Source organism: Miniopterus schreibersii, assembly GCF_964146895.1.
Source record: "Miniopterus schreibersii genome assembly, chromosome: 13".
In the NCBI taxonomy this organism is placed as follows: Eukaryota; Metazoa; Chordata; class Mammalia; order Chiroptera; family Miniopteridae; genus Miniopterus; species Miniopterus schreibersii.
The window spans coordinates 3,482,723-3,499,520 of NC_138113.1; the positions used below are offsets into that span (position 1 = coordinate 3,482,723).

The 16,798-nt window shown below is 52.7% G+C and overlaps 1 protein-coding gene across 16 annotated transcripts in view; it reads left to right on the forward strand.

Annotated features, from left to right (window-relative positions):
* Positions 1 to 13,718, forward strand: part of LPIN1 (lipin 1) — a 74,491-nt gene extending 60,773 nt beyond the window's left edge. For all 16 annotated transcript variants that reach the window (XM_081155985.1, XM_081155989.1, XM_081155991.1 and 13 more), the window contains 8 exons: positions 909 to 988; positions 1,752 to 1,878; positions 3,045 to 3,193; positions 3,691 to 3,777; positions 6,233 to 6,385; positions 7,036 to 7,150; positions 8,418 to 8,521; positions 11,110 to 13,718. In XM_081155985.1, the coding sequence (XP_081012111.1) occupies positions 909 to 988; positions 1,752 to 1,878; positions 3,045 to 3,193; positions 3,691 to 3,777; positions 6,233 to 6,385; positions 7,036 to 7,150; positions 8,418 to 8,521; positions 11,110 to 11,269 (975 nt within the window). In that variant the 3' untranslated portion in view covers positions 11,270 to 13,718. The remainder of the gene's footprint in view (positions 1 to 908; positions 989 to 1,751; positions 1,879 to 3,044; positions 3,194 to 3,690; positions 3,778 to 6,232; positions 6,386 to 7,035; positions 7,151 to 8,417; positions 8,522 to 11,109) is intronic.
* The last annotated feature ends 3,080 nt before the right edge of the window (positions 13,719 to 16,798 follow it).

Consider the following 16,798-nt stretch of genomic DNA (forward strand, 5'->3'; position numbering starts at 1 on the left):
ATCAGGGTTCGATTCCCGGTCAGGGCACATGCCCGGGTTGTGAGCTGCGGCCGATCAATGACTCTCTCATCATTAATGTTTCTGTCTCTCTCTCCCCTTCTCCTTTCCTCTCTCTGAAACCAATAAAGATATTTAAAAAAAATAAAAAAATAAAAACATTTCTCTACCTCCTGAGCAAATGACCACAATTAGTGAAAATGAATTGAATATCCTATCCTTTGACACCCTGCCTGGCCTCTGATGACTTCCTGTGGTCCATGGGGCTAGAGGGCATCTTCCTTCTTGTCCGCCGGCTGTGGGCCAGGCCCTGGGCTTAGGTGAAGCATTCGTAGCCCTCATAGCAGCTCTAGGAGATGGAGATCTCACCCCGTTTCACAGGTGGGGAGACAGGGCTCTGAGGTTCCCTGACTTGCCCTTGGATCCTAAGCAAGAGAAGCAGGACTGGCCCAGATCTCATAGAATTCCGGAGCCCCCTGCAGCATATTGGAGGGGCAGTTGTATTAAGACTGTGCAGCATTGAGACAGAGCAGACCCGTCCACATTTTCCCGAGCAAAATATGGCGTGAGAATATTTTCAGGTGTTTCTATCAGCAGTTAGGAGGAACTATTTTGAAAGCCCACGGATATCCAAGCAGCCCTGGGCACAGCATTTGCATAAAGCCATGGTGACTATGAAGTTTGGTTTGGTGTCACAGACACTGTGGAAAACACACTCATTTCTGTCAAAAGTACTTCTCAGCGTCACTGTGTACTCTGAGCAGAGTGCTATGGGGGCCCTGCCTCCCCAGGGGCTGTGCTATTGGGGGGCATCGGGCCCTGGCCTGGGCTTCAGGGAGCCCATTGGGGACCCCCAGAACTGTTCAGGCACCTCTCTGGGTGCTCCCTGACTTTCCTCCTTTTCTCTCCAGGAGAGTAAGCCAGAGCAGGGCTTGGCTGGCCAGAGCCACAGTACTGGGGAGCAGCCATCGCAGCTCAGCATGGCCACCAGGTACAGTGCACATTGGCTTGGGGGTGCAGCTCCTTCCCGTGTCCAAGATCACGGCACAAGCCTGGGAGGGTGGCCAGTTTTCCTTGTCTTCACTGTCTCCCACGGGTGAGCCCTAGAGTCTTTAATTATTTGGAATTGTGGGTGTGTAGAGGTAGATATAGGGAGTTAATCAGTTGGACGTGAAGAAATTTGGATTCCTTGCACCTGTCCTGCCACCTCAGACGGGGAAGGGAAGAGGGAGTAAGCGTCCTCCTGGGCGAGGAGGGGATCTGACCCTACTTACCCGGAAGAGGAGCCTCGTGGTTTCTAATAGTGATGATAGTTGGTAACTAAGGGAGTGACAGAGGAGAGGCAGGCCCAGCTGAAGAGTGCAGGAGCATGCGGGTGGAGTTGAGCGGGACTCACTGATGTACGTGATGCATGTGGTACCTGACCACCCGAGGCACAGCACTCAGGAGGGGCCCCATGACCCCTCACTGATTCTGGCCTAATGTTTTTTTTTTGTTTTTTTTTAATATATCTTTATTGATTTTAGAGAGAGGAAAGGAGAAGGAGAGAGAGATAGAAAACATCAATGATGAGAGAGTCATTGATTGGCTGCCTAGCCTGCAACCCGGGCATGTGCCCTGACCGGGAATCAAACCCCGATCGCCTGGGTCCTAGGTTGATGCTCAACTACTGAGCCACTCACGGCTGGGCCCTAATGCATTTTTAACGGCTACCCAGATGCACTTTTTAATTGGTGGATGTCACTGTGTTCTAGAGTAAAGCACGAGTCATCCTCCAGTGACGAAGAGCACGCAGCTACCAGGCCGTCCAGTGCCCCCCACCTCCCTCTGTTGTCTAACGTTGGCTACAAGAAGACCCTCCGGCTCACTTCAGAGCAGCTGGTGAGCGGCCTGTTCTTCCCCGGCCTGTTCGTGGGCACCGGCCAAGGCCCGGCCACCCGACTTGGCGCATGATGGCCTGGGTGTGCCTCGTTCTCTGGCTCCTCCTTGCGCTCCCTGGCACCTTGGTATCCCAGAGTGCCTGCTGCCCTCCTGGTACCCCATGTTCCTACCCCAATGCAGACGCCTCTCCAGGCAGGCTCCTCAGTACCACCTCCCCTTTGTCTCCTCCGACGCAGCCCTGGAGGTTCCTGTTTCAAGTGTTAGCGGAGGGCAGCCCCATGCAGCTAATTTATCCTGAGGTGTAAATGACTGATGGACCAAACCAGGGGTGTTTCCACTTTGAGAGATGTTCATTAATTCAAGCGTGTCCCCTAAGTGGGGAATCAAGCACCTGTGGTGGGATTTAGGGAATTTCAGATTGCAGGACCCGTGATAGTTCTAGCGTCGTCTTCTGTGCAGGTGCGTGGCCTGTTCAGTCGTGCCCTGCCTTCCCTGGGCCGTTTCCCATGAGCAGTCAGTCAGCAAGGGCCCCAGCCGTAGTTGTCAAGGTGTTCAATGAGGAAAGATAATGGACAGGCCCCGACACCCGCGTAACACCACGAGTACGACCCCGTTGCCCCCGTGCAGCTGCTCAGAGGGCGGCTCTGGCGAGAGGCTCTGACCTGCTACCTGGGGGAGCTGCTGCCTGGAATCAGGCAGCATGTGGTGTGATTTCCTGGGTCTAGACCACCTGCTTCTGCACGTGAGCTGTGCCTGATAACAGACTGCTGTGCCTGTGTAAAAACTGAAAACACAGTTCCTTAGGGAAATGTGGTTCCATGCATGGCTTACGTGGGCTCCCAGGACGGTCCTGAGAGCCTAGGGTTTAACTCTCTGAGGTGCTCCTCCACCCAGAAATACCCGGTAAGGTTAGCGTCATCCTTGGACGTGGGAGGCCTGTGTGTGAAGTAAGCGAGTTGCATTCCTAGTGGGTCTGCGAGGAGAGCTGGGGGTCGGGTCGCCCAGATCCTGGGAGGAACCCTCCTCATCTAGAGCAGGACAGGGAGATAGAACTGCTCCGTGGTCTAGGGCAGTGATTCAAAAACAGCTCCAATCCCGCTCCTCATGGAACAGAAGCCAGATTCCCCAGTCCAGCTTCCCCCTCATGAGAACATTGTGTTTTTCAGAAAAGCCTAAAGCTGAAGAATGGCCCCAACGACGTGGTTTTCAGCGTCACCACACAGTATCAGGGCACGTGTCGCTGCGAAGGCACCATCTACCTGTGGAACTGGGATGATAAAGTTATCATTTCTGATATCGACGGGACCATCACCAGGTAGGTCCGGCTGACTCGGGCACTGGGAGCATTGACCGTCGTGACCCCTGGGCCCGGAGCCAGGACATCAGTCCTCTCTCTGTGGTGTCGGGGGCCCATCCTGTCCACGGTCTGTGCAGGGGGCTGCTCGTGGCACTTTTCGCTGCCTGAATCCAGCAGCTGCATGTAGGGCCCGCAGGTGGTTTCCACCAGGGCGTTGGCTCCTCACCTCATTTGTGTGGACACTCCGGGAGAGCGCCTGTTTCAGTGGCCTTTTCACGCTGATTTAGCCAGTCAGGGACCTGATACGAGATCAGATGGAGGTGCCCTTCGTGTATTAACACACCTCCCCCTTCCTGGAGCCTTCTCATGTGCTTGCTTCAGTTTTGGTCTTTGTGTCCAGAGAGTAGATTGTGGGCCTGTTGGCAGTTTATGGAGCATTTCTGGAGCCATGAGGAATGGAAGTTTTTCCCTTTGCGATGCTCTCTACATGTTTTCTCATTTTTATCCTTACGAAGATCAGATACCCTCGGCCACATCTTGCCCACCCTTGGGAAGGACTGGACCCACCAGGGCATTGCCAAGCTGTACCACAAAGTGAGCCAGTAAGTACAGAGCGCATGTCCGCCCCACGCGCTGGGCATGGGATGCTGACTGCGGGGTGACTCCCCGAGGGGTGCCCTCAGCCTGGGGCATCAGCGGGGGTGGGGGGGAATCCTGAGTTCAGTGCCTTTTCAGGGACTTGCCTGACACTGGATATTGCATCTCTTTGGGTTAAAGAAACCATCCTGGGCCAGGATTCTGAATAGTTCACAGTCCACAGCTTGATTCGCTTTGGCTTTTGGAGCATAAATCTATTCCTGTATTAACTGTAACATTAAAAAAATGACAGTTGCATTTTGGGGTTGGGAGGGGTGTCTAGATTTGTGTCTCTTGGATTTTCCCAGAAAAGATATTGTTTTGAAAAGTAAAGTGTAGCTTACCTAAAAACACTGGTCCTTCTTTTCTCTGATCGATGGATTTAGAGTGCGTGAGCCCTGTTGGTGAGGATCTGAGAACAGGACAGAGGACTGCAACCAGGGCAACAGAGGCCCTTTTCTCACTGCCATAGCTCTCAGCTGAGGATGAGTGTGCCCCATGGGCCACGTGGTAGTGTGTGGAGATGTTTTGGTTGTCACAACTGGAGCATGCCACAGGCCCCTCATGGGTGGAGACCTGTGGTGCTGCTTCGTACCCTGCAATGAAGCATTGTAGGGATCACCGCAACGATTATATATGTGGTCTCCCAAAATATCAGTAGCTGAGAAACTCCAGTTTGAAGCTTATCTTGTGAATGTTCCCAAAGGTCATCTTTCCAAGCTACTTTAATGTCTCTCGGCAAAGCGTTTAGAGAAGGACATGGAGACTGGGACAGAGGGAGAAACCGCCTGTCCCCAGCCTGCACGTGGAAGGCTCTTCCTTTCGTTGTGTCCCCAGAGCCCCACTCTCATCACTGAGATGTTGGGGGACCAGTGCCACCTGTGTGTGTGCTGCTTTTTGCTCACTGGTGTCTGCTTAGGGGGCACCCTTCTCATCCAGGGATCCCTTGTGTCTGCCTTGCTCTGTCATGTGTCCTGGTTCCATCATCATTACTTTCCCCAGGCACTCTGTCCCAGCAGGGCAGCCTGTGCCAGTCCCACGTGCACCCTCAGTGCAGCCCAGCACGGGGCCGGTGCTGGAGCTCAGTGGGTGTGTAATGGTGGGAGGAGCGTGTTCTGTTGGCCGTCCCGAGTGAGGGGTCTCACCTGAGGGGCCCTGGAGAGTCAGCTGTGGTGACTTAGTGGCACCCGAGCCTTGGTGGGAGCACCCGGTATTCCCGACTTTCATGGGTGAAGGCTCTGGAAAGGCAGTCCCTGCTGCCACCAGCAGGCGGGTCCTCAGAGCTGATTTTCCAGCTGAGTTTAGCGATGGCCTTGGAAGCAGAGCACCCGTGTGGCGAGAACAGCATGGAGAGTACGTGGCGGGTGGCCTGTGATCGAATCATAAAATGTATTTGAAAAGCAAATTTTGAATAAAATTAGCATCTCAGACCCCTGCAGGTGGCAGCTTTTAGGACTCTGATGGGAAGAGCTATATACAGAAACAGTGATGGTTGTGTTTTTTGTTTTTTTATAAAAAGATCGCATTAATTAGACAGCTAAATACAAAGATGTTTAATTAGAAAGATTGCTTGATGTTCAGATGCCTCCTTGTATCCAAACAAGCGGGTATTTCTAGGTTCTCTTTGTCTTAAATGCTCCTTTTCTTGTTTTAAAGGACATGTTGTTAAATCTTCTAGAGACGAGTCCTCCCAGCATGTGGTGTTCTTGGGGGACAGAAAATCGGGGGCAGGGGGAGAGGTAGTTTGCACTTGCTCATCCAGCAAACATTTACTAAGTGTCTACTACATGCCAAGCACTGTTCTGGGCACAGGGGTTACAGCCAGGAATGAGACACAGTCCCCCCTCAGGGAGTGTGTAGATTAATGGAGACAGCAAACGGGACTGCAGTGTAGTATCAGTGACAACTGGCATGAGGATAAACAGAGCAAGGATTAGCGCCTGGGGTGAGGGGAAGGAAGGGTGTGTTTTGTGTTTTATTAAATAGAAGGAGCAGGGAAGGGCCCTCTGAGCAGGGTCCTAGGTGAGGTGAGGGAGTAAGAGCCCTGGAGATCTAAGGGAGCCGCGTTCCAGGCGCAGGAATGGCATGTGCAGGTGTCCAGCACAGTAAGGGTTCCCACAAGCTACCCCTGCTTTAGACGTTGGTTGTAAATAAATGGCTCGTCCCCAGATTACTCACACTTCTGCGCAGGTTGGCTACAAACCAGGCGTCTCCACAATACCCTCCCTCGGTTTGTTAATTTGCTGTGATGGCTCACAGAACTCAGGGAAACACATTTGCCGGTTTATTATAAAGGATACAGTGAACAGCCAGATGAAGTACATAGGCAAGGCCTGGAGGGTACCCCATGAAGCTGGGGTGTGCCACCCTCTTAAGTTCCCTATGCAGTGCCGCTAAATGTGTGCCTTCTGTCTCTCTCAGAAATGGATACAAGTTCCTCTACTGCTCTGCGCGCGCCATCGGGATGGCGGACATGACGAGGGGCTACTTGCACTGGGTCAACGAGAGGGGCACAGTGCTGCCCCAGGGGCCCCTACTGCTGAGCCCCAGCAGCCTCTTCTCTGCCTTGCACAGGTAGGGCCTCACCTGCCCATGCCCACGCTGCCCCAGGTGTGCCCACGCAGGCCCCCTCCCTTCCTGGACGGTTTGCGAGAACAGCCTCTTAACAGTCTCTCCAGCCCCTCTCCTGCTGCACAATGGGCACCAGAAAAGTCGTCCTAAGATGCAGGCAGCCCTGCCCGCTCCCTTCACTGTCATCCAGCTCTCCGGGCAGTCCGGTTTCCTCAGCTCAGGGTCACGTGACTGACTGACTGTGTGACCAGCCGCCTTTTCTCCTCTCCAGTGTCTAGAGCTGAGCATTCGGGGCTGAGCTGTCTCCACTTTGCCGAGTGATGTTCTCCCCTTTTGTGGTGGCTGCCCCTCTCGCTCCTTTGCCCCTTCCCTCCCCACATTGTCAGGCTGAGTCTTAGAGAATCAACTTGCTGTCAGTCTAATCAGCAAAGTCATGTGTCCTGAGCATTTTCCTTGTGGGAGACTTGAAAGTAGGGTTCCCTTTCTGTCCAGTGCTTTCCTGGGAGAGCTGAGCTGACTCACACAGGTTTATCCTCTGAAGACAACTAGAGGCCACTGTTCCCAGTGTCCTGGCATCTGTGACAGTAAAGATAGCCTGATGCTGATGAAGTTGTCCCCTCACGTCGACCCATGTTTACCTGTTTGTTTTATAGAGAAGTGATTGAAAAGAAGCCAGAGAAGTTTAAAGTCCAGTGTTTGACAGACATCAAAAACCTGTTTTTCCCAAACACAGAACCCTTTTATGCTGCTTTTGGAAACCGACCGGCTGTAAGTAGTAGACGGTGTATAGGGCTCTGGGAATCCCCGTCTTTCTGACAGCAGTGATGGGAAAGGCTGGCCTGGACTGTGTGTGAGCCAGACTCTCATCCTGCTGGAAGGAGCTGGTAAAAGCCACTTGCCTACATGTAGGGGCAAGGAGACCACAAGTTATTTTGTGGCCTCTAGTTTTCTTTGAAGGTTGGCTGGTGAGTTTCAGTTTGAGGCATGAAATGTGGGACTAGACACATTAAATTCCAAATTACTTGCTAAATGAGTAAAACAAGAGCACTGGGTAGGGTTAGATGCTGCCTGCCAGACAGGAACCACAAAGCCCATCCCTAGCACAGTGGTGAAGTCAGTGTCACAAATTTTAAGCATATAGCAGTCCCCTGCTTATCTGTGGTTTGTTACCCATGATCAACCTCAGTCTGAAAATATTAAATGGAAAAGCCCAGAAATAAAAAATTCATAAGTTTTAATGTGCTCACCCTTCTGAGTAGCGTGATAAACTCTCACTCATCCTGCCCCACCCCACCGTGTCCCACCAGGACTCGTCCTTGCCCAGTGGAACCCGCTGTAGACACACCCCACCCGTGAGGTTAGTCATGTAGAGTCCCTGGGTTGTCAGATCCACTCGTGGTGTTGCAGTGCCACCCTTGTTTTACTTAGTAATGCCACATCCACACAACTTTTAGTACAATATATTGTTATAATTGTTCTATTTCATTATTGATTAATGCTAATCTCTTGCTGCGCCTGATTTGTAAATTAAATTTAATCAAAGGTATGTATGTATAGGAGACAACGTAGTCTCTATAGGGTTCAGTATTCTCTGCAATTTCAGGCACCCACTGAGGGTCTTGGAGCGTATCCTCTGCGGATAAGGGGGCCACTGTATTGTTCATGTAAAGAAATGCTGTGGGATTTAGTGTCGGCTGCCCCAGTTTGCTGAAGTTCAGCGTACTAGAGAATAGAGTTGGGTAATAACTTCCCAGTTAGAAAATTCTCTTGCTTTTGAAACTCATGGCCAAGAAAATGGGTCAGAGAATAACCTTAGGGAATGTTAGAATTGCAGGGGGCAAGCCGGGTGGCCCCCTTTAACTCAGTTCCTGAATCCAGAGGGAAGCTGACTTAATAGCGTCGCATCCACAGCTATTCTCCCTCTGCACGAGTTGCGAGTGTGGTTCTGGTTAATGAGAATTTCACAATGTTGCAGAAAATCAAATGTGTATTTGTATTTACAACCAACCCCTTTCCTAACCCTTTACAAACATAGGACGTGTATTCGTACAAGCAAGTAGGCGTGTCTTTGAACAGAATATTCACCGTCAACCCCAAGGGGGAGCTGGTGCAGGAGCACGCCAAGACCAACATCTCCTCGTGAGTATCCTCACCTTCCCGCCATGGCGGCGTCATTACCTTCACTCTTGCCGTCCTAATTTAGGAACGGCCTTTACTGTTCACCATATACCTTTGGGTCCTCTGTTGCCTATATTTTAACCTGTAATTCCTATAAGGAAAATATATTTTAACTTCCCATATTTTGTCCAAAACAAAATGTTTCGACAATCTGGATTAGATCAGATCCCCTCTGGGTGGAACATTTAAACTCTGGTCACATTCTGCGCCAGAGTGGATTGGAATGAATTCTGAAACTAGTGGTTTTGATTTGCCAAGTTAGGTTTAAAAGCCTAGAATGCGAATTAAAAAGGTAACCAGATTGAAATGTCACATGATGCTGTATTTAAAGATGAGGAACCTTGTATCCCTTCATGTTCTGGCTGTGGCAGCCTTCTCACCAGAAACCTGCTGTGTATCAGGGTTCCTCCCGGAGTCCTGGTCATGGCGCGTTTCCCGGAGGTGGGGGCTGAACTGAGCGGCTGGGATGAGGGGTCCTGGTTGGCTATAGAGTCTCTCCTGACTTGTGATTTGTCTCACTTTGGGTCCCTAACATCTCAGAATGGAGAGCATTTCCTCATCGTGTGTGTTGGGAGCTTAGCCAACAGGCAGATGGGTGTCATCCTGCCCTGTCCCTTTCAGAGGCTGCCCCTCTTTGGCCAGCTCTCTGTAGACCTGGAGCCAACCCCAGGGGCCTGCTGGAGCCCTCCTCAGATGGAGGGGTCGGAGTGGGCGTGTCTGGGTCTTCTCCAGGCACTGCCTGTGGTTTTAGGTCGATCATGGATCTAGGTTTCTTTCTCCAGAGCACGCTTTCACCTTCAGGAGCTAGAATGTAACCTAGCTTCTACACTGCAGTTCTAGGAGAGCAGCAGGGACTGACCCCGCTCTCAGTCCCCTCCCAACATCTCCCCTCCCAAGTTCTAAGTGGCCACCCCTGACAACGTCACAGTTCCCTCTGCCCCTTGTTCCTCAGCCCATCACATTCCCACGTGACAGGGCTTCCTGAGTCTGGAGAAGATCTAATGGGTTTTATTTAGGGTCAAAAAGAACTCTCAGGTGATGTGACACTGCCCAGAAATGACCACGGTTTCTGCCAGGCAGCAGCTGAGTGGCAGGTCTTGTTATAAGGGGCCTGCAAAGAGGGATGCCAGCGTCTGCGAGGGTTTGCCCAGGAGGCCCCTGAGGTCACCCCACTCCCTGAGACTCAGGTTGAGTGCCCACCACCTGAGCCTTGGCCTAGGGCGGTTCTGCACTTGGGAGAAAGACGTCATCTTATACCTAGACTTGGGGGATGAGGCGTTCCCGTGAGAGAGGGATGCCCTCCCCAGGAACACACACTTTCCACCTCTGGTACCAAACTGGGTGCAACTATTGGAACCAGCGCATTCTTCCTTTCCATGTGGGCCCCTCAGAGCCAGTGGGAGGGCTACTGTGAGAGGCCTGGGATGGAGCTGGCCCAGCATTCAGAGCAAGAGACAGAGGTTCCAACCTGGGCCCCACCCTGGTGGTAAGCGGGGACAGCTCCCTGTGGGTATGGCCACCTCCCAAAGCCACAGAACTCTAACCAATAGGTCTGAAAGCCAGAAGGAATTTCGAACATTTGTTTTGATCCTCAGGAAAGACATAATTTTTGCTTGTGAAGAGAGATTTTTTTCATTTTATGCAAGCACGATATTTCTCAGAAGCCCTTTGGAGGTCCTTTATTAAACACATACTTCCATTCTTATTTAATAAGTTATTTTCTGCCCCGGAACATGCTCGTTCCTAGAGGTTGGGTTTTTGGAAAGCCGCTTCAGGCTCTCAGCACATTGTAACTGGAGAGGGACCCGGTGGCTGTGAGGGGGGCTCTGGGGCTGTGCAGAGAGGCCTGGGCTTGTCACAGTTTCTGGTTGGAGGCGCCCACAGGTCTGAAAATGTAAATTCAGTATAGCAGCTTTCTTTTGTAGCGTAGGCCACAGAAACTAACATGCCACAGCTTCTCGGGAGTGTACAGAAAATGGAGTGAGGGGATTGCAGGGAGCGTTGAGAAACACTGGTCTCTGTCAAGTCCATACTCAAGAAAGATAAAAGGCCTGAGACCAGAGAGGGTAGGACACCTGCCCCAGGTTGCATAGCAGTGAGGTGGGGAGTAGGTCCATTTTCCCAAGATCACAGCTGGTAAGGGCAGAACTGGAGGTCAAATCCCCGTCTCCTTAACCTCAGGGCCCAGTGTCTTCATCATACAGAGACGCAGTCCCATGATGCTCCAGAGATCTGGGATTCTTTCCTGGATGCACACACTCAAACTCGGTGGCGGCACGGCTGTCCCTCTGCCTGCTCCCTTCCCCTTGTCCCCGTGCTTCTGCTCTGCCCTCCTTGGCCCTCCTCTGTGCTGCCTCAGGTCCCATCGCCTCTGACTCCTGCTTGGCATGCCCTTGGATTTCCTATTAATTCGTGAGGAATTGTAGAACACCCTCCATTGTGTCAGCCCCCGAGGTGCGTTCTTCAGGCTCGAACACAGCATGGGGAGCATGGCAGGCGTCCCCTTGGCCGGGCTCCTTGGAGGCGGTGACGCTGTCGTTCCCTTCCAGGTACGTGAGGCTCTGTGAGGTGGTTGACCACGTCTTCCCGCTGCTGAAACGCAGTCACTCTTCGGACTTCCCCTGCTCAGATACATTCAGCAACTTCACCTTCTGGAGAGAGCCACTGCCACCGTTCGAGAACCAGGATGTTCACTCCGCCTCGGCGTGACGCGTCCAGGCAGCCTCCTGCACCGCGGGGAGACAGGCCGCCCATTAAAGGATAGGTGTTGGGAGCCGGAGGGAGCTCAGGAGGCTGGCCTGCGTCATTGGCTTCTGAGCAGAGTCGAGATGCACACACTCCCTCCTGCTGCCCAGGGCTGAGGCTTCTAAGTCAAGTGCAAAGAAGGGGGCATCTTAAAGGCAGGAGTCGGGCGCACTCCCAGCAGAAGGTGGTCCTCGGGTGTGGCTTGAAGCCAGAGATGGGGCCGCTCTTCCCGGCCTGCAGCACTGGCCACCAGGGTCCCCGGTGGTGACAGTGTCAACTGAGGGCCCCCAATGCGCCCGGCTGTAGAGTGGGGCACATATCCCTTATGGCAGTCTGCACCCCTCTTCTGCACTTGGCGGGGGCACCCTAGCCTTCACTGTTCTGGGCCTCGACCTTGTGGATGTTCCCTCACAGTATTTGCCGACAGGTCTAATTTTTAGGTGATAAGTCCTTTAATTTCTCTGGTTAGAGATAACCTGGGTGATCCCCCGCCCCCTGTCTGTGGCGCAAGGCTGGGATGTTGACTCCTTAACGCACCTGGCAGGCGTTTTATTTAGAATGTGCTTTGTCCGGCTCTCTAACTGCAATGCCTTAAGCTCAGGTTGTGGGAAGTGTATCTGGGGCCGTGTTTCAGATCCGTTCAGGGCTCTGCCTGCGCCTTTATCCTGCAGGCAGTGTTGAAACACAGGCTTGACCAGGGCTGGTGCCAGGCGGTAATGGGGTCAGTTTCTACTGGGAGCTCTCAAAAGAAACTGCTCAGTTTTAAAAAAAATAGTTTTAAGAAGTGATATTATATTCTTTGTGGATAGCATCTGTTACTCTGCTCTGACTGGTTACTGTTACAAGCATTCGGCCGTGTTGTTACTGCTCACTGGTCACCTTAACAAGATACACTTTAGACTGTATTCTGTGTCTCACTAGGGGTTATGAGTAATTATTCTTATGTTCCTTAGCTTTTATCACTAAATGACTGAGTGACATTCTTTAAGCCGCCAGAAGGTGATTCTCTCTCGTTTATTAACCGGCTTGAAGTGAGAACAATTTGAAAAGTCAAAGAATTATTTTGGTAAAAGAGTTTGCTTTATTTTTTGAAGTATTATTTTTCTAAAGAGCATTTTCCTCCGATGACTGAAGTGCTGTCCTATTTAAATTGTGCCATTAGGGTCGTGGGCGGCAGACCGTGGGACAGCCGATGGAGTTTTACTCTTTCTGTGAAAGAAAGCGCAGAGGTGCTGCCTGGGTGCGGTTGGCGGGTGGGGTGGCAGAGGCGGCCTTTCCGACCCATCGGCGCGGCCCCTCTGAGAAAGGCACACAGGCCTGTGGCCGATCCCACTGGCTTAGAAACAAACTCGCATGCGCAGAGTCCCTTTGGGAGCCTGGAAAGTAATTAGAAACGGTCCTGCTTTAACCCCTGGGCTTGCTCATTAGTGACCTTTAGAGCTACACTCCTTCTGTCACGGGTTTGGGTGGATTTTAAAGGTCGTGACCTAAGGACAAGCGTGGGGTCTGCAGAGGCTCACAGTTCCTCCTCCACTGGGGGGTCGTGGCTGTGAGAGTGGGGAGCGTTCCCCTTGTGCTGTGTGCCGCTGGTCAGAACAGGACGAACAGCTGCAGTCCCTTCCACGTGCAGGTGTGGGAGGCGCACCTGGAGCTTCCACGCCACAGCAGCTGAACCAGAGCCCACCTCCAGGAAGTCACACGGATCCGTGTCAGGTTCAGAGTGTGACCTCCACCCCCGTCCCCTGCCAGTGGCTTTGGAAAATGAGACTTGTACCTGGAGGACACTCACGCATATGCGCGATGGCTTATCTGTGCTCACACAGCTATAACCCGGCCACCTCACGACTGCATGTCATGTGCTGGGACGTTGCACGTGGTCCACACATCCCATAACACCCCACAGAAGTGTCTCTCCAGAGGGACAAGTCACCGAATGTTCCTCACCCGTGATGGAGAAAGTGTACCGGCCTGGTGCACTGGAGAGGTGGTGACACCTGCAGAGAGCTCCCTTTGCAGCTTAGGTGTGGGCGCTGCTTTGATCTGTTTTATTTACAGCACTGGCCGGTGTGTGGGCTGGCGCAGGGGGAACACTAGCGCTTCATTATGTTGTGCTGGATGCAAAGCCAGAAGCTGTTGTAATAAAGAGACCTGTGAAAGACCTCTGAAAACCAGTATGTGAATTTTATTTTTAATTTATCTTTATTGTTGGAAGTATTACAGGTGTCCCCTTTTTTCCTCATTGACCCCTTTTACCCTGTCCCCAGCCCCCACCCCGGTGTGTGAATTTTAAATGGTTTTTGGTAAGCGATTGTGTTGATTTTCTAATCTGTGATATCAAAAGTATTTTATTCTCAAGAAAAAAAAAGGCTATGAACTGTTCAGAATTTGGAATAAAGCAGCCAGCCTTTTCTGATGCCTTTGGTAAAATCCTGACCTTCTGTACCTGGGAGGATAGGAGGGGGGAGGGGGAGGGGGAGGGCTGCACCCCAGGGTTTGTCCCACCTGGTGAGAGTGGCTCGGGAGCAGGAGTTTTCACTAAAACTTCGTCTGGGAGGGCCTCCCAGTGTACCCCACGTGGCTGTTACATAAGCGGGTTCTGTTCTGTGTTTTATGTGATGGTCAGGTGCGGCCACAAGAGCAGACACGGGAGAGGCTCAGGTAAAACCTAGCGTGTGATACTCACAGGTTCGAGGAACGGGACGCAGGGCCACGCGAGGAAGTACCCGGTGGTCAGGAGGCAGCAGGCGGGAGTGAGGGGAGAGCCTAGGCTTTGTCGGGGTTTCTGCAGGAAACGGGCCAGGCCAGGGCCAGTAGGATTGGCTCGCTTGACTAATTCCCATGGCCTCTGAGCTATGGGGCTGGCCCCTGGTTGCCTGGCACCCGCCTTGGGAGATTAAGGCAGAGGACTGTTGTCCCCCGAGGTGTACAGACCGGCTAGAGGAGAGGGGGTCGTGCCTATCACAGGTGTCATCCACCGGGCCCTTTGCTCTCTCTGAGAAATGGCTGCCATTCTCCCAGCGAGGAAGGTTTCTAAGATGTCAACACGCTATGGTAACATACAGGACATAAAAGTATGAACAGCGCAGGCTCCCTTGCCTCCCGCTCGCTGTCCTCAGGTTTTGGACTCTTCTCCGTGGTTTACCTGGTTCGTTTTTCACTTTGAACGAATCAAGCCCTTGACGAGTTCACCACATCACCTGGGAACTCGTAACTGCACGGGTTCCGCGCCTCGCCCCCACGCCCGAGACCTGCCTCAGCCCGCCTGAGTGCTTCTGGAGTAGATGGAAGAGCAGAGGTCCCTAAATGCTTACACGATGGCCACGCACGGCCCCAGGCTGAGCTCGCGTCGCCAGACCGAAGGCTCCATCTCCGTGGAATGAACGTGTGTGTGTGGGAGACAAAGCAAACCCTCTCGTTTGGCTGCACGTCACAGATCTGTCCCAGCACGATTTCAGACTGTAAGCTTTTTCATCTGTAAAGTAAACATCAGCCTGAACCGTCGCCTTGGGCCGGAGGCTCCCACCCGCCATCTCGCAGTGGCACCACTAGGCGACGCTGTTTCCGTTCCGTGCGCAGGCAGCTCCCACACGCGCAGGGGCCAGTCCCTGCCGCCGGCCCTGAGGCCAGCCGAGGCTGGTTTTGCTGCTTTTCTGGGCCTGGAGCTGAAATACAACTGAGTCCTAGATGGTATCTCTAGGGAGGACAGGCCAGGGGGTCCAAACCACGTGACCAGCGATGTGCTAGGGGAGGAAATGTCACCCTGGGGGCAGTTTCCGCCCTACAGTTGTCCTTTGCTAGGTACCCCGGGCTTTCTGCCCTGGTGACCTTCTGTACCTGGCCCATGTCCTTGCTCTGCTCAGGTCTAACTGCCTCCCACAGGACCTGGCCTGGCCAGAGCGACAGAACGGATCTGTCGAAGGAGGGAGGGAGGGTGGAGGGAGGCCCAGCAGGGGCTCCGCTGCGTCACCAGGTGTGCCGGGCCGCTGAGGTGCAGCTGCTGCTCCAGCCAGCTCCCGGGGCCTGAGCGGGGGCCCGCCCGGCCGGGGGCTCTGCCTGCGACCCGGCTGGGCGGCTGCGTGCCCGTGGACCCGGGCCGTGCCCAGGTTTCTGAGGGCTCCCTCCTCCCGAGTTGTGGGGCCTGGAGGTGCTGTCCTGGTGCCAGAGATCTTTCCACTGGGTCAGGAAGTCCATTCAGCCCCACATTGCTTTTAATGAGTTTTGCAAGCAAGTGGCCTCTTCCGGTGAGTCATTCCTCCTTTTGTGCTCCGGAGATTGTGGTTTTAAGTTTCACTTTGGAAAGTAACCACTACTTTCTGCAGCTTTCTCCGCCTCTGGAATCTGCACAAGTTACACTCATTGTGCAACAAAGAAATGTAAACGCAGGCGGCCAGTCCCGTTTCTGCCCCGATTGTAAAAACACCCTTTTCCGAGATGGACCGCGGGGCCAAGCTCAGGAGGAACGGTCTGCATTTTCAGGGAACACACTCACCGGGGAGCTTTCTATTTTGTCCCTGAGAAGTGGCCGGACAGCTTCACCCCTGTCCTCCTCTTGATTCATATTTCAGGAATATCCAAAACATAAACCACACGCGCCGGTTGAGCGAGGTGGTCGCCTCTGGTCTGCCGAGAGAGGCTTAGTCCTGGGCAGAAGTTCGCGTTCTTCCTCTCGGGCAGCGCGAAGGGGAATGATCTGGAGGCACGTTTTGTGCAGTGAGATGGTCTTCACCTGGGCTTTCCCCAGGAATCGGGGCCTGGTGCCCGAACAGGTGGATTTCTTAGGGTGAGGATTAGACAGCACGTGTTAAGTGGACAAACACAACGTGACATTTTCCTCCAAGCGATGTGCTCATCTTCAGAACGTTAGTGTTGAACTAAACGATTCTTACGTCATTTTACTTAAATAGGTAAAAACATAAAACAGTGGCCCTTATACAATTATAAAACGAAAATGCATTTAAAACTCAGGGCGTGCCCTGGCTGGTGAGCGTTGCCCTGCGCACCAGAAGGTCGCTGGTTCGATTCCCGGTCAGGGCACGTGCCCAGGGTGAAGGTTCGATCCCCAGCAGGGGGCGTGCAGGAGGCAGCTGACCCGTGTTTCTCTCTCACATCAATGTTTCTCTCTCTGCCTTTCCCTTCCTCTCTCTAACATCAATAACAAATACTTAAAATAAAACTCAGCGCAGCTGTAGCTACAGCACTGATAAAACGCAAATTAGGACGAGTGCTGTTGTTGGGAAACGTTGACGCATGGGCGCTGAAGTGATGTGGGCTTTGGGTGTATAATAGAGGTATTTGTGTTTTACATTTCATTTGTCAACCCGATTCCTTTGGTTTTCGAGCACGGTGATGGACCACGGTTTCAACCTTCAACGCTCACTCCTACAAAACACAGTGATGAAAAAGCTCTTACCACACATTTCCATCTACAGCGCCTGCTGATGCAGATCCAGAGAACAGGGCGGGGTCCCAGGATAAATCGCCGCGGGTGCCGAG